At 38.3% G+C, this 14,641-nt stretch overlaps 2 protein-coding genes across 3 annotated transcripts in view; one reads left to right on the forward strand and one right to left on the reverse strand.

Annotated features, from left to right (window-relative positions):
• LOC134742766 (lipase member H-A) overlaps positions 1-14,641 on the reverse strand; it is a 43,244-nt gene that overhangs the window by 15,707 nt on the left and 12,896 nt on the right. For both annotated transcript variants that reach the window (XM_063675955.1, XM_063675962.1), the window contains exons 3-5: positions 9,873-10,018; positions 8,988-9,081; positions 8,530-8,681 (exon numbers count right to left, since the gene is read on the reverse strand). In XM_063675955.1, the coding sequence (XP_063532025.1) occupies positions 8,530-8,681; positions 8,988-9,081; positions 9,873-10,018 (392 nt within the window). The remainder of the gene's footprint in view (positions 1-8,529; positions 8,682-8,987; positions 9,082-9,872; positions 10,019-14,641) is intronic.
• On the forward strand, positions 403-8,305 carry LOC134742642 (aldehyde dehydrogenase X, mitochondrial-like). Its single transcript, XM_063675828.1, has 11 exons — positions 403-577; positions 757-861; positions 1,201-1,468; positions 1,903-2,019; positions 2,785-2,972; positions 4,254-4,356; positions 4,843-5,024; positions 5,714-5,878; positions 6,658-6,815; positions 7,261-7,335; positions 7,703-8,305. The coding sequence occupies exons 1-11, from the start codon at positions 548-550 to the stop codon at positions 7,776-7,778; spliced, it is 1,467 nt and encodes a 488-aa protein (XP_063531898.1). The 5' UTR covers positions 403-547; the 3' UTR covers positions 7,779-8,305.

Below are 14,641 nucleotides of genomic sequence, written 5' to 3' on the forward strand. Positions count from 1 at the left end.
AGGCTTTGGTAATTTTTTCCTTCATCTATAAACTATAACGTCTGTTTGTAAGATAACTACTACATATAGGTATAGCCAAGCAGATATTCCTATGCTCATGCTCAGCTCACAAATCTACTCACTACTCATGTAGAACCAATATAAAGGTCTGCACATGCGTACATAATTGGTTTATCACACAGTCATATGGATACGTATTAAGTACTTTATACCTATATTTATATTGTATATGTATCACAGTCTGCAACCCGACAAAAATATTGTTGCCATCCACATAAACCTTATTCCAACGCACAAGAACACATCATCAGGACATACATAAACAAGTACAAATTTGTTCGATCGAACTACTGCGACCACGTGATATTGTTTGATATAAATACTGCCGTGTCGAATTTGAGTCTTAATACACACGTCAGATGATTGAATTTAAAAAGCAAAGGGAGAGTTTCCTGATATAGTTAACGTCGAATACAGTGTTGCCCCGGACACCGGACGATACGCCTGTGCCGTTAACAGCCGGTCTCTTACTAAAATAAACACCAAAATGGTGAGAGTAGACGTCAAATACACGAAGGTAAGAGAAAATAGCATGTTCGTATAACATTAGTTTTAAGAAACTATTTTTACCTATAGTTTTACTTCATTAATAAATATTGAATGACTGAAAGTCGGTGATAACAAACACTTCGTATTTAAAGGGACATGTAGACAGATAAATGTTCCTCTAACGTGTATTTAATTTGGCATGTGCAGTTGTTCATTAACAACGAGTGGGTAGACGCAGTCAGCAAAAAAACCTTCCCCACCATCAATCCCCAGGATGAGTCGATCATCACACAGGTCGCCGAAGGCGATAAGGTAAGCCTTTTCTAGAAATACCTATATGCTGTAATAAAAAAGATATATAAAATGGAATCAAAGTTCAAAATCGACATTTTTATTAAAATGATTGCGAATTTGTTGATGATAATAACAATAATAAATTAATCGTTTTGATAATTTAGTCAGCAACAACTTATCATTTATGGCAACAACAACAATATACCTAGATGACTAATGTTGCATGGTGATATTGGTGATAGTTTAATACTTAACTGACAAGATATTTTTTGAATGTTGGTATATGTGTAAGTGAGTAATTGTCTATATTTATATCTTTAGAACTTTTTTTTATCAAATTTAATTATTATATTATAGGCTGACATAGACCTGGCTGTAGCTGCAGCAAAGAATGCATTCCACCGGTATTCGGCATGGCGTACCATGGACGCTTCGCAGCGCGGGCTGCTGCTCCTCAAGCTGGCTGATCTTCTTGAGTCCCAGGCCAGGTACTTGGCGGAACTGGAGACCCTTGACTGCGGCAAGCCCGTCAAGCAATCCGAAGAAGAAGTTTATTTCTCAGCCAGTGTTCTCAGATATTACGCAGGGAAAGCCGATAAAATACTGGGCAATACAATACCCGCAGGTAAATGCTACATTTATTTAAATTAGATCCTAATGGCTAAACTAGGTACCTACCTACATTTACTTTCCGATAACTGGTAATACCTAATAATTATATACGGCCTAGCGATGGATTTAATGTTTTAGGACAAATAAAATAACGTTATGTGCATTTGTAAACAACTTCAAATATGTTTTTTTGTTAAATTATCTTATCTTTATAATTTACTTCTACTTTTATTGTGTTAATTTGCATCTTAAGTAATGTCTTTGTAATCCACACATGTTTACCATTAACCCGCGGCGGAGCTTTTCTTATCACTTAATAATATAATTGACGTAGCTATCATGAGATTTCCTATACTACAATGCGTGATCAACGCTTAATGAGAAAAACAGGTCAAGTTAAGTCATTGCTGAACTTTATTCAATTTAATGTGTCTGTTTACGTTTCAGACGGTGATGTGTTATCACTCACGCTCAAAGAGCCTGTGGGCGTTTGTGCTCAGATTATTCCTTGGAACTATCCCATACCGATGCTGACGTGGAAAATTGCACCAGCATTGGCAGCGGGTAGGTGTCTGCAACGCAATTAATTATACAAAACTTTTACCTGGTACCAGAGGGCCTACCGCGAACCACGTTCGACGTGTTGTCACCCTGTCACACTTACGTACAAATTTACAAGTGCGACAGAGAGGCAACACGTCGAACGTAGTTCGCGGTACCCCGCTGGATAGGCACCAATGTGCTAACGGCAATCGTTCTCTTTTATAGTCAGGGAAACTTCAGACGCTGATGATGTCGGTCAACCGTAGGTACTCGCGTACCATATGCTGTATTCTAGATTGTTCTTACGATATATTTTACAATGTTTCTTGAGTATAAAAAGATATCAGACTGCACTATCTTAATTAAAGAAAAAAATTACTGGCTTTTAGTAAGACTATATACGGTAGGCCAAAACATTTTTTTGACATAAAACTAATTTAACGGATTATATTGCGCGCGTAACTAGGTAATAAATTTAAAATACAACATGACGTTTCAAACCTTTTATTGGATCGTGGTCAGCGGATTTAATCCGTCAATAAGTTCTAGTAAATGATTCTAATGAGAATGTGAGCTGTTAGCGCCAATGGCTTACTTACCAAGCAACTCTACGTAAGATATTGGGGACATAGAAAGTCGGGTGGGATGGATCTTTAAACCCCAACTGCACCTAGACTAGTGTATAACAGTCGATCATTTATGCCCGTATCCATCAAACAAACTTTCGCATTCACATAAGTACCTTCGACTAAGTATTTCTTATGCGTTTTTCTAAACGTTTTGCAGGTTGCACAATCATTGTTAAGCCCGCCGAACAGACCCCGCTAACGGCTCTAGCCGTCGCTGCCCTCACCAAGGAGGCTGGGTTCCCTCCGGGAGTCGTGAACGTGGTTCCCGGCTACGGCCCGACGGCCGGCGCCGCGCTCACCCACCACCCGGACGTCGACAAAGTTGCCTTCACGGGCTCTACTGAGGTACTGAGATTTGCTTCAAGTATTTACAGTAATCGTGAAGCTAATTTATATCGGACGCTGACTTTTAGTCAGATTCTTCACGCGCTCACTGACCATTCGGACTTAGACTTTAGATCATGCAACCTGTACTAATCAAAGCAGATTTCCTCTGGATGTCTCGAATGTAGCTTTATGAGGTAACTACTCTGAATGTTGCACAGATGAGAAGTCAGCCTAGCAGAACCAGCTGAATGTAAAATAGTAACTATACTGACTTTATTTACACAAGTGCAACATAGACCATTTAAATGAAAATAAGTTTTTGGCAAAAAATATTTTTTTGGTACAAGCTTCTATCGCTGACTGTACTTTTCTTTCCACAAGCAACTAATACTCAACAAGACAATTCTAACAACCCCAAACTCAATTAGTTTGCGTTGTTTTACCACAGAGTTCCCATGGCCAGTCTCCGTCATGAGATCAGCTCCTTATCATCATAATATTGCATTGCCATCCGATTTACATATGCATGCAGCATTTCAGCTCAATCGAAAATCGGAAAGTGGGTCATATTTAGCTTCCAAGATTTAACCCACACTAACCAACTAACAGGCCAAGTTAAATAAAAGCTTGTAAAATAATGGCAAAATTTCATTTTTGTTACAATCTTTTATCACTGACTGTACTTTTATTTCCACAGGCAACTAATACTCATCGAGACAATTCTAACAGCCCCAAACTCAATTAGTTTGCGTTGTTTTATCACAGAGTTCCCATGGCCACCTCCTGTCCATGTCATCATCATATTGCATTGTCATCCGATTTACATATGTATGCAAAATTTCAACTCAATCGGAAATCGGGAAGTGGGTCAAATTTAGCTTGCAGATTTGACCCACACTACTAACACACATTACACATATACAATGAGATACATACTAACAGGGCAAGTTAAATAAAAAATGGCTAAGCTAAGAGACTCCTTTGACACGTAATGCATAATTTTTGTCCTTGGAAGTCTCTTAACTAAAATGGTATGCCTTGCATAAAACATGGCATAATACCTACTCATAAGGACCCTTGTTTAGAATGTTAGTGAGTAATCTACATGCAATGCACCAAGCGTAGCGTGTTAACTATGTTACTCACAAATATTGATTAGACAAGTCGTCTTAATTGACTGCATCTACGTTTACTTATGTCTTAAACGAGACCATTTAACAATGTTTATTACCTACATGACACACTACTAAACAAGTCATTGTTTTGGTACGAGTATTTTATGCGCAATTTATATTTTAGGTTGGCCGTATCATTTTGGGTGCAGCTACTGTGGCTAACTTGAAGCGAGTTACGCTCGAATTGGGCGGAAAGAGTCCTCTAGTAGTCTTTAATGATGCCGACGGTACGTAATTATTCACTATCTTTTTCTCATTATTTGACCCCAATGGTCTCAATACATCGTTACCTCAATGATGATTGATTGACATGATTTTTCAAATAAGTTTGAGAAGATCTCAAAACTTGAACAAAACATCTATTGGATGAGCGCACTCGGGATATATCCTTTACTTTACTATTGTACGTTATTGAGTAGGTATGTTAACACTGCCGATATAAGTTGAAGCGTAAAAAGTTGTGAATATAGATGAACTTCAAAAAATCTATTTACAATAAAAAAACATCTTTATTAAACATTTAGGAAGTTGATTATACCCAGATGACAGTAGATTGATTTCAGCGATAGTTAACACAAGTATGCAACTTAACTAAATAAACAATTTGGCTGTGGCAATTAAAACATCACAATTAATCCTTCTTGCGGGGGACCAAATCGACCCGATGCCGCGGCGAACGTGGTTTAAATATGCCCTACTTTCAATAATTACAGTGGAGAAAGCCGCACTAATCGCCCACGCCGCTGCCTTCGCCAACGGCGGCCAATGCTGCTGCGCCGGTACCAGGACCTACGTCCAGTCTGGAGTCTACGATCAGTTCGTCCAGAAGGCTGCCGAGATCGCTAAGCGCAGATCGGTTGGCAATCCATTTGATGATGTTCAGCAGGGCCCTCAGGTTAGTAGCGTTTTATTTCTATCAAGGTTTAGCAGTGTTGCTGCGCTGGCACGACAACTTATGCTCAGGATGGCGACATCTTACATATACTTAAACGTATCATATATTCGTAAATATATTTAAAAAAAAAACTTTCAAATTCCTAGTAAAGAAAGCATATTATTCCATAAAAGAATATCTAGATGACTGTGACTTATGATGACTAATGATATATTTTAAATGTATTTGAACTTTATTTTAATGTTAAATTTAATTTAATACTAATTTTAATTGTAATTTATTTATTTTATAAGTTATAACATTGCAATATTGAATTAGATTTTCGTTCTCTTAGACATTTGTAGACCTATGTATACCTATGTTTTACAAATAAAGCATTCTGATTCTGTTTCCGATTCTGAACATAACCTCAATTATAGTGTATAACTAGCCTTATGAACCGATTTTGCATGTACAACCAGCCTTAAAGTTTGTAGTCTATGATTGTTCATTATTTTAGTATGTGGGTATTTTTGCATTTTGTAATTTTTCCTCAGTCACCCGTTGACCACGAACGCTGTAAAGAGTTCGAAACGTCGGGATGTATTATAAATTCAATATACGCGATATAATCCGTTTTCATAGTTTTATTTCATAACCTCAATTGTTCGGAACATGGTCAAACTAACTCATAACTGATTTGTTTTCAGATTGATAAAGAAATGTACACTAAAGTACTTGGATTTATCGAGGCAGGAAAGAAAGGAGGGGCGAAATGCGTGGCCGGTGGCGACAAGTTAGGAGGCAAGGGTTACTACATCCAACCCACTGTTTTCGCAGATGTGAAAGATGACATGAAGATTGCTAGAGAAGAAGTGAGTATAATTAACCTGATAATGAGATACTGGCATATCGCATGATATTTATGTAACGGTGCGTGTAACGGAACGTTACACGAGCAACTTTTCTATTATTCCTGGCACATAAAAATCCTAAATTCTCTATTCAAATTCAAATCTTTTCTTGGAATCCCTTTCGTTGGAATAATTTTCAGTTCGATCCTAAACTTACTACATATCAACATATACATATATTATTATACTCTTTTTCCTAAACGTCGATCGTTAAACATCATCCTTGATTTCCAGCATCAATATGGTAATATTGCTTCGCTAAAGTAACAGTTAAGTGATTGCAATATAAATATTTATAGTTAAGTGCAGTTTATTGTGAACATCGCTAGTCGCACAAGCAGCGTATCTCCACTACCTGCATCTTAAGGCACATATTGTGCCTTTTTATTACCATAAATAAATACTGAGTCGTCCTGGATCCTGCCTTTTAATTTACAACCCCTGTTGAATGAGGCTTACCTATCTACCCCCTCACAATTTATGCTGGTATAAGTGGTATAAAATGCCAAATACTGAATTCTGCTATGCTCAAAAACCCGTAACAAAGTGTTCCTTCCTAAACCTCCGACTGATCAAGATGGACATAGTGCCAGGAGAAACACCCACCTGTTGCTTTCTCAAGATTCTCATATCCCTTCGGATTTCACCGTTCTACCGATTGCTGATTTCATCTTAACAGTAATGATAAGCGTTCACGGTGCAATGCCCATTTGCAAATCTACTTTTACAAATATTTTTAGATCTTCGGCCCAGTGCAGAGCATCTTTAAATTCAAAACATTCGACGAAGTAGTGGACAGAGCCAACGATTCCAACTACGGTCTAGGCGCCGGAGTCATCACGAATGATATCACCACCGCAATGACGTTCGCTAAATATGTCAGGGCGGGTTCGGTTTGGTACGTACAACATTTGTCTACATAGGGTAGGTTCTGGTCAGGGTAGGTCATTGTCACACTGACAATAGTATGAAGTATCGAGCGATGTTCAAATTGATTGTCACTGTGACAAGGTACGAAATGGGTTGGAAATTAAATTCTTTGACTGTACATTAGATATTTAAACCAATTTACTGATCCTCCTTTAAATTTTATTTCATGATTACTTTCATGTATTCTTAACAATCCAGCACAAAACATTACCAGAATCGTACCAAGCTGCACAGAGTTTGCACGGAGTGTTTCAATTGTCATTGAAATAAAGAAAAATACTATGAAAATATGACTTTACTATAGTAACTACACTTTTTCAAAATCGGTACCGAATTAGCTGAGACGGATTCTATGAAGAATACATATTCAAATATAATATCTACCACTCAAAACACTTTTTTATTTATTTCAGGATCAACATCTACGATCATGTTACGAGTCAAACTCCGTTTGGTGGTTTCAAGGATTCTGGCCTTGGGCGGGAAATGTAAGTTAATTTGAGTTAAGTATTAGGTATTATTTTATTTAAGCATACATTGCACTTACTGGAAAGAAATTGTACTATATGTAAGAAAGAAAGTATTTGACGACTTGACCAAATAAATTATAATAAAAGCATTCATGCGCAACAAAGAACTTTGCAACGAATCTTCCTTCGTTTTATCACGTAGATAATATTCTCATAACCAGATGGTTATGAGAATACATAACCAGATGGTTATGAGAATATTATGTACGTAATAAAACCTCGAATTATCTTTGTAATTCAAACAATTTTCAACCATTGCTGTGCTCTGACAGAAAGACATCTTTCGTTTTATTAAGCGCATTCTAACACAAGTTTTTTTTTTCAGGGGAGAAGACGGTATCAGCCAATATTTAGAAACGAAAACTATTACAATGGCTTTACCTAAAATCCCACAATTGTAAGATTAACGAAAAAATTACATTATGCAGTTAATTAAGCGGAAAACCATACGTATATGTACTTAAATACGTATGCCGATATACATATAATCAAATTGTTAATATGTTTTATATCTTTACAATTTTTTAATGAACCTCCATTAATACTACACTTTAGGTACATACCGCCAGTTAATAGCATTTCACATAAATAAAACACCTAACCAAAATCTCGAAAAAGAAGTATAAGTATATTAAAATGCAGTAAAATCAAAGAAAAACCTGTTATCATTAAAAAACTTATAGAAAACGTTTTCATTATGTTAATTCATTACCTACGCGTGTTTCTTACGTGGGTAAAATAAAATGGGCGCTTAGAGATGACGACAGCCCGTTCATACTTCTAATTTGACTATATTTTCTCAGAATATCTGTACTTCCTGGTCATTACATTCTTTAATCAAGGAAACGGAATCCCGCTGAGGGACTAGGACTAGGGATATAACCCCCAAATTGCGCTATTAATAAATAATAATAATAAATACTCGTAATTTCTTTATTCATAGTTGCAAATTTATGCCTTTTACCTATATACTTTTTAGCTCCTTAGATGCTCATGCGTCTGTTTCATGATGATTTCCAAAAAATCCTAAGGTTGTTAATCCAGTGGTTGATTATACTACATATTACATGACATTCCATTTAAGGTTCGGTTAATGCCAGGATAGGAATGGTCGTGCAGGTAAACTCGCTCTTATTCTACGTTATGACTTACCAATAATCTTGTACTGCTTCTTGGTGAGATGTTCGGAGGCCATGCCACAGACGTGGGCACCCAGCGAGTGGCCGACGCAGGTGATCATCTTGGCCATGGCGCCAGCTTGCGTTATGTATGAATACAGCTGTGCTGTGCACTGGGCTGTTAATCTGAAAGAGCAACCATAATTTGTTTATTGGTGTAACAATTTCTATTTCTCACACTTTCCTACTCCAATCCCATGGTTTCTCAGCCTTCGAACAACAGATTGTGATTTTTATTCCATTAAAACATTAGAAATAGGTACACAAGTTTATTTTATATCCAAGCTACAATAATGACAGTTCGACTGCTCCATATTCTCCAACCGATCTATCATTTTAGTAGGTACAAATTGGTACAAAATCAATGGATAATAAATTGGTCAATTGGACTGTCATTTTATAACTAATTCAGTAGATCATTGATCAACTTACCTGAGATTAGACAGAGCCGAGAGGTAGCATGGAAATCTGCTCAGCGGAGACCAGTCCACCATGAACACGTTGTAGTCTTTGCGGGACAGGTATGCTGGGAAACACATATGCAATAAAACAAGATTTCGTAATACTAAGGCATAAGGGGCGCAGAGACGGCAAAGGAGGTGAGGAAAGCTTATAACGAATAATATAAACGAACCCCATACTGTAGGCTGCTAAATTATGTGCAGCCCTGTGGTGCAGCCCATACAAAAAAACTATTCGTTTTTAGGACTTACGCCCTCGAGAAAATCTCGGCAGGAAGCTCATTCCACAGAGATTAATATAGTAAAATAGATCGGTCAACGCAATGTATGTAGTTATACCAATGGACATTGTGTGCAATTCAATAACAATACCTATTATATTCATTTTCACAATTTAGAAAATAGCTTTTAGATTTATCCTCACCTAGTAAAATTCTATTCTCCCAAATTAGATTAACTGAAGAGGGTCGAGTCGAGTTCTGTAGGCGCCCCGGCCGCCCCGGCCGCCCCGCCACCTATGAACACATTCTCCCAGCTCCCTTTCTAGCCTTATGCACCCAGACTTTTTTGTAATGCGAATCGTTTGCTTAGACGATTGTGTAGCAATTTTCAACGCCAATAAACAGGAGCCAGTTTTACTTACTGTTAAATAAACTCTAGGATCTTGGAATTCTATATTAGCTATGTGCTATGTGTGTGAAAGCCATCAGCTACACTAGCTGTTTAATCGTCATAGATGTCCCGCTCGCACCCCGGAGCGCCGTACGGATCCGCACCCACTGAGAAGACCGCTTTCATGGATGATTCTTCGCGCTAATGTTTTAGACCACGATAAATATAATGAATCTCTACTCACCATCACGTAAAAACGACATGGGATTCTTGGAATGTGTCCCGTTGAACCCGTGTATGATGAGCACATTTTTCCTGCTCCGCTTCCAACCGTACACGTCCAGGAGGTCCTTGTGGCGCACGTCGATCCATTGCTTCCACGGCCGTTCCCTGCTCACGAAATACTGTCGTATAATACATTAATACTACTACAAAAAATCGACCAAGAGCATGCCGAGCCATGCTCAGTATAGGTTTCCGTAGTTACCATTCTGTCAGAATAGGCTAATCGGGGCTATTAGTTAGTATCATGGGGTTATTCCCACTAGTTACCACCAACTTCTTACCAGTAGTAACTACTGGGATTTTATCCCACCTTGTACCTCTGGTAATTACTGGGAAGAATAATTCCCAGTAGTTGCCACCAACTCGGCTTGGTGGTAACTACTGCACGCATACTACTACTACTACTATGCATATTTTAATCGAATGCTAAAATCAGAGGACAGATTCTTTATTTCCCAATTATGGCAACAATTCCCTCCCAGCTGGGAGAAACCTGTCCCTAATGGGAATTGTTTTACCTCAGTTGTCTCCAGTGGTAACAAGTGGGACATTTCTATTAAAAAAAAATAACACTAGGAACTAACATTCATTTCATTTCTACATCTTACTTAGGTATGATATTAATACTATTACTGATTCTGTGACTTAGGAATGTACAACATAAAAGCGACTTGCATAGCGTGAAGAAAGATAATAAGATAATATAATAACATAAAAAGCTATCAGTGTATATGTGTATACTATAAGTGCATATAAATGATAATTTATAAACATTTGTTTACTGAAGAGCATTCAAATATTCATTGTTATTTGATTGCTGATAAAACAATTAAATTAATCAATATTAATGAGTCTGAATACCGTCACTGAATCGATCGATTTAACGATCGAAAACCATCTGATTAATGTACGACTGTACGAGTATGTTCATATAGGCCAAGCAATGAGAATGTATAGAGGGAAATGCTAGGAACACAATTTTTAACTTCGTAGCTTTGTTTGGACTAGTTAGGAGGTGAACATATCAAAAGTCCCCGGCCGTAACCCTGGTGCTGGCGGGGAAATGGGGGGTTTAAAGGTTCCATTTTTCGGTTTTTCGATTATATCTCGGAAACTATGCGTCTGAGCGACCGGTATATCGGAGCGGCCGAGGTGCTCAAAGATATCTGAACCCGCACTTATAGTAACGGCACCAGTCATGGGACTTGTAAGAGGAAATTTGGAGTATTTGTGATATTTCCCTGATACATGTAAAATGTTACCGCCTTGCGTGTTAGAAGTTGAATGTCCCATCCGTCTTTTATGTTTCAGGCGTGTTGTATCAAAAATTCAGCAATTAGTTTCCACATAATTAACAAATTAAAACTATGTGTTTTTTCTCCAGTCATGGTCGGCAAAGCTCCAGTAATGGTACCCCGGTAATGGGCGTGGATCCAGTAATGGTGCCCCTATAATGGGCATCCCTATGAGTATAAAATATTGGAATAGGAAATAAGATTTGGCAAATTCAGCTTCCAAAATTTGACGCACACTAATAGACCGGGAGCCAGGAACGGATTTCCATGACCAATCGCCTCCCGAGCGAAAACTCGTATGTACATCGAATAATTTTGTCTCGATTAATTTTAGGAATAATTATGATCATGGTTGTTTTATAGGTCATAGGGACTGGATTTCGAAACTGATAACCATCTTGGAATCCAAGATGGCGGACATGCACTATGTCATAAAAGTCGTCATGGATGGCGTTTTATGGGTTTTAGGGAGTGCTAGTTTCGAAAATGATGACCATTTTGGAATCCAAGATGGCGGACATGCACTATGTCATAAAAGTCGTCTTGGATGTCGTTTTATAGGTTTAAGCGAGTGCAGATTTCAAAAATTATGACCATTTTGGAATCCAAGATGGCGGACATGCACTATGTCATAAAAGTCGTCATGGATGTCGTTTTATGGGTTTTAGGGAGTGCTAGTTTCGAAAATGATGACCATTTTGGAATCCAAGATGGCGGACATGCACTATGTCATAAAAGTCGTCATGGATGTCGTTTTATAGGTTTAAGGGAGTGCAGATTTCAAAAATTATGACCATTTTGGAATCCAAGATGGCGGACATGCACTATGTCATAAAAGTCGTCATGGATGTCGTTTTATAGGTTTTAGGGAGTGCTAGTTTCGAAAATGATGACCATTTTGGAATCCAAGATGGCGGACATGCACTATGTCATAAAAGTCGTCATGGATGTCGTTTTATGGGTTTTAGGGAGTGCTAGTTTCGAAAATGATGACCATTTTGGAATCCAAGATGGCGGACATGCACTATGTCATAAAAGTCGTCATGGATGTCGTTTTATAGGTTTAAGGGAGTGCAGATTTCAAAAATGATGACCATTTTGGAATCCAAGATGGCGGACATGCACTATGTCATAAAAGTCGTCATGGATGTCGTTTTATGGGTTTTAGGGAGTGCTAGTTTCGAAAATGATGGCCATTTTGGAATCCAAGATGGCGGACATGCACTATGTCATAAAAGTCGTCATGGATGTCGTTTTATGGGTTTTAGGGAGTGCTAGTTTCGAAAATGGCGACCATTTTGGAATCCAAGATGGCGGACATGCACTATGTCATAAAAGTCGTCATGGATGTCGTTTTATAGGTTTAAGGGAGTGCAGATTTCAAAAATTATGACCATTTTGGAATCCAAGATGGCGGACATGCACTATGTCATAAAAGTCGTCATGGATGTCGTTTTATGGGTTTTAGGGAGTGCTAGTTTCGAAAATGATGGCCATTTTGGAATCCAAGATGGCGGACATGCACTATGTCATAAAAGTCGTCATGGATGTCGTTTTATAGGTTTAAGGGAGTGTAGATTTCAAAAATTATGTCCATTTTGAAATCCAAGATGGCGGGCATGCACTATGTCATAAGTCGTCATGGATGTCGTTATATGGGTTTTGGGGAGTGTCGATTTCGAAAATGATGACTAGTGTATTGGCGTCTCGAGCACTTACGTCATAGTGACGTCACTGACAGTTAGGTGTTAGTCGATGATAGACCGCGAGCAGAGCAGTCGTATCACGTGATGTTTGGGTTGACGAGCCGTTGGAAATACATTACATCGTATGATTTACTGTGGTAAATACAGGACATTACAATGACCATTTTGGAATCCAAGATGGCAAATTTAAGACGGCTCAGCCATACGGTCAAAATTAGGTGGGGCTTGCTCGACCAAATATCATAGAGGGACCCTGGCAGTTTCTGACGCCGCCATTTTTATTTCAAAATGGCTGATTTTAAATGGCGCCCGATTTTCAAGTTTGTCCTAGCGCGCTAAATGTTGGTCACGGAAACTCGGGGTCCCATGGATTGCTATAAAAAATTTTTTTTGAAAAAATCCAAGATGGAAAAAATTACCACTTATTTTGTATAGCAACTTCTTAACGGTGCGAGATGGGTGAACGGTGCTCGACCAAATGTCATAGAGGGCCCCGCGACAAATTGGTCTGATATTGCTTAATCCGTTTTTTACATACACATAGCTTCTTTTGATAGGTACTGTAAAGGTTTTGTAACCTAATTACAGCCTTTTTTATCAGTAACTGGTGACAGACACGTTTTGAATTTAGAATCGTATCGCCCTGTCAAATGGAACGGGGGTGTGTGATCGCCATTCCTGAAGAGGCAGTCATTCTGTATAGATGATTTGTCAATTAGCTAACCTGTGAGAAAAAAATAATACATTGAAGATCAATCCTCTATGTTTAAATATCTACCACATCTTCCCCAATAGGCGTATCCACTTTACAGTACTGGCCGCTTATTGCACTCCCTAAAACCCATATAACGACATCCATGACGACTTTTATGACATAGTGCATGTCCGCCATCTTGGATTCCAAAATGGCCATCATTTTCGAAACTAGCACTCCCTAAAACCCATAAAACGACATCCATGACGACTTTTATGACATAGTGCATGTCCGCAATCTTGGATTCCAAAATGGTCATAATTTTTGAAATCTGCACTCCCTTAAACCTATAAAACGACATCCATGACGACTTTTATGACATAGTGCATGTCCGCCATCTTGGATTCCAAAATGGCAATCATTTTCAAAACTAGCACTCCCTAAAACCCATAAAACGACATCCATGACGACTTTTATGACATAGTGCATGTCCGCCATCTTGGATTCCAAAATGGTCATAATTTTTGAAATCTGCACTCCCTTAAACCTATAAAACGACATCCATGACGACTTTTATGACATAGTGCATGTCCGCCATCTTGGATTCCAAAATGGACATAATTTTTGAAATCTACACTCCCTTAAACCTATAAAACGACATCCATGACGACTTTTATGACATAGTGCATGTCCGCCATCTTGGATTCCAAAAGGGCCATCATTTTCGAAACTAGCACTCCCTAAAACCCATAAAACGACATCCATGACGACTTTTATGACATAGTGCATGTCCGCCATCTTGGATTCCAAAATGGTCATAATTTTTGAAATCTGCACTCCCTTAAACCTATAAAACGACATCCATGACGACTTTTATGACATAGTGCATGTCCGCCATCTTGGATTCCAAAATGGACATAATTTTTGAAATCTACACTCCCTTAAACCTATAAAACGACATCCATGACGACTTTTATGACATAGTGCATGTCCGCCATCTTGGATTCCAAAATGGCCGTCATTTTCGAAACTA

The sequence above is a fragment of the Cydia strobilella genome, chromosome 1 (assembly GCF_947568885.1).
Source record: "Cydia strobilella chromosome 1, ilCydStro3.1, whole genome shotgun sequence".
Lineage (NCBI taxonomy): Eukaryota > Metazoa > Arthropoda > Insecta > Lepidoptera > Tortricidae > Cydia > Cydia strobilella.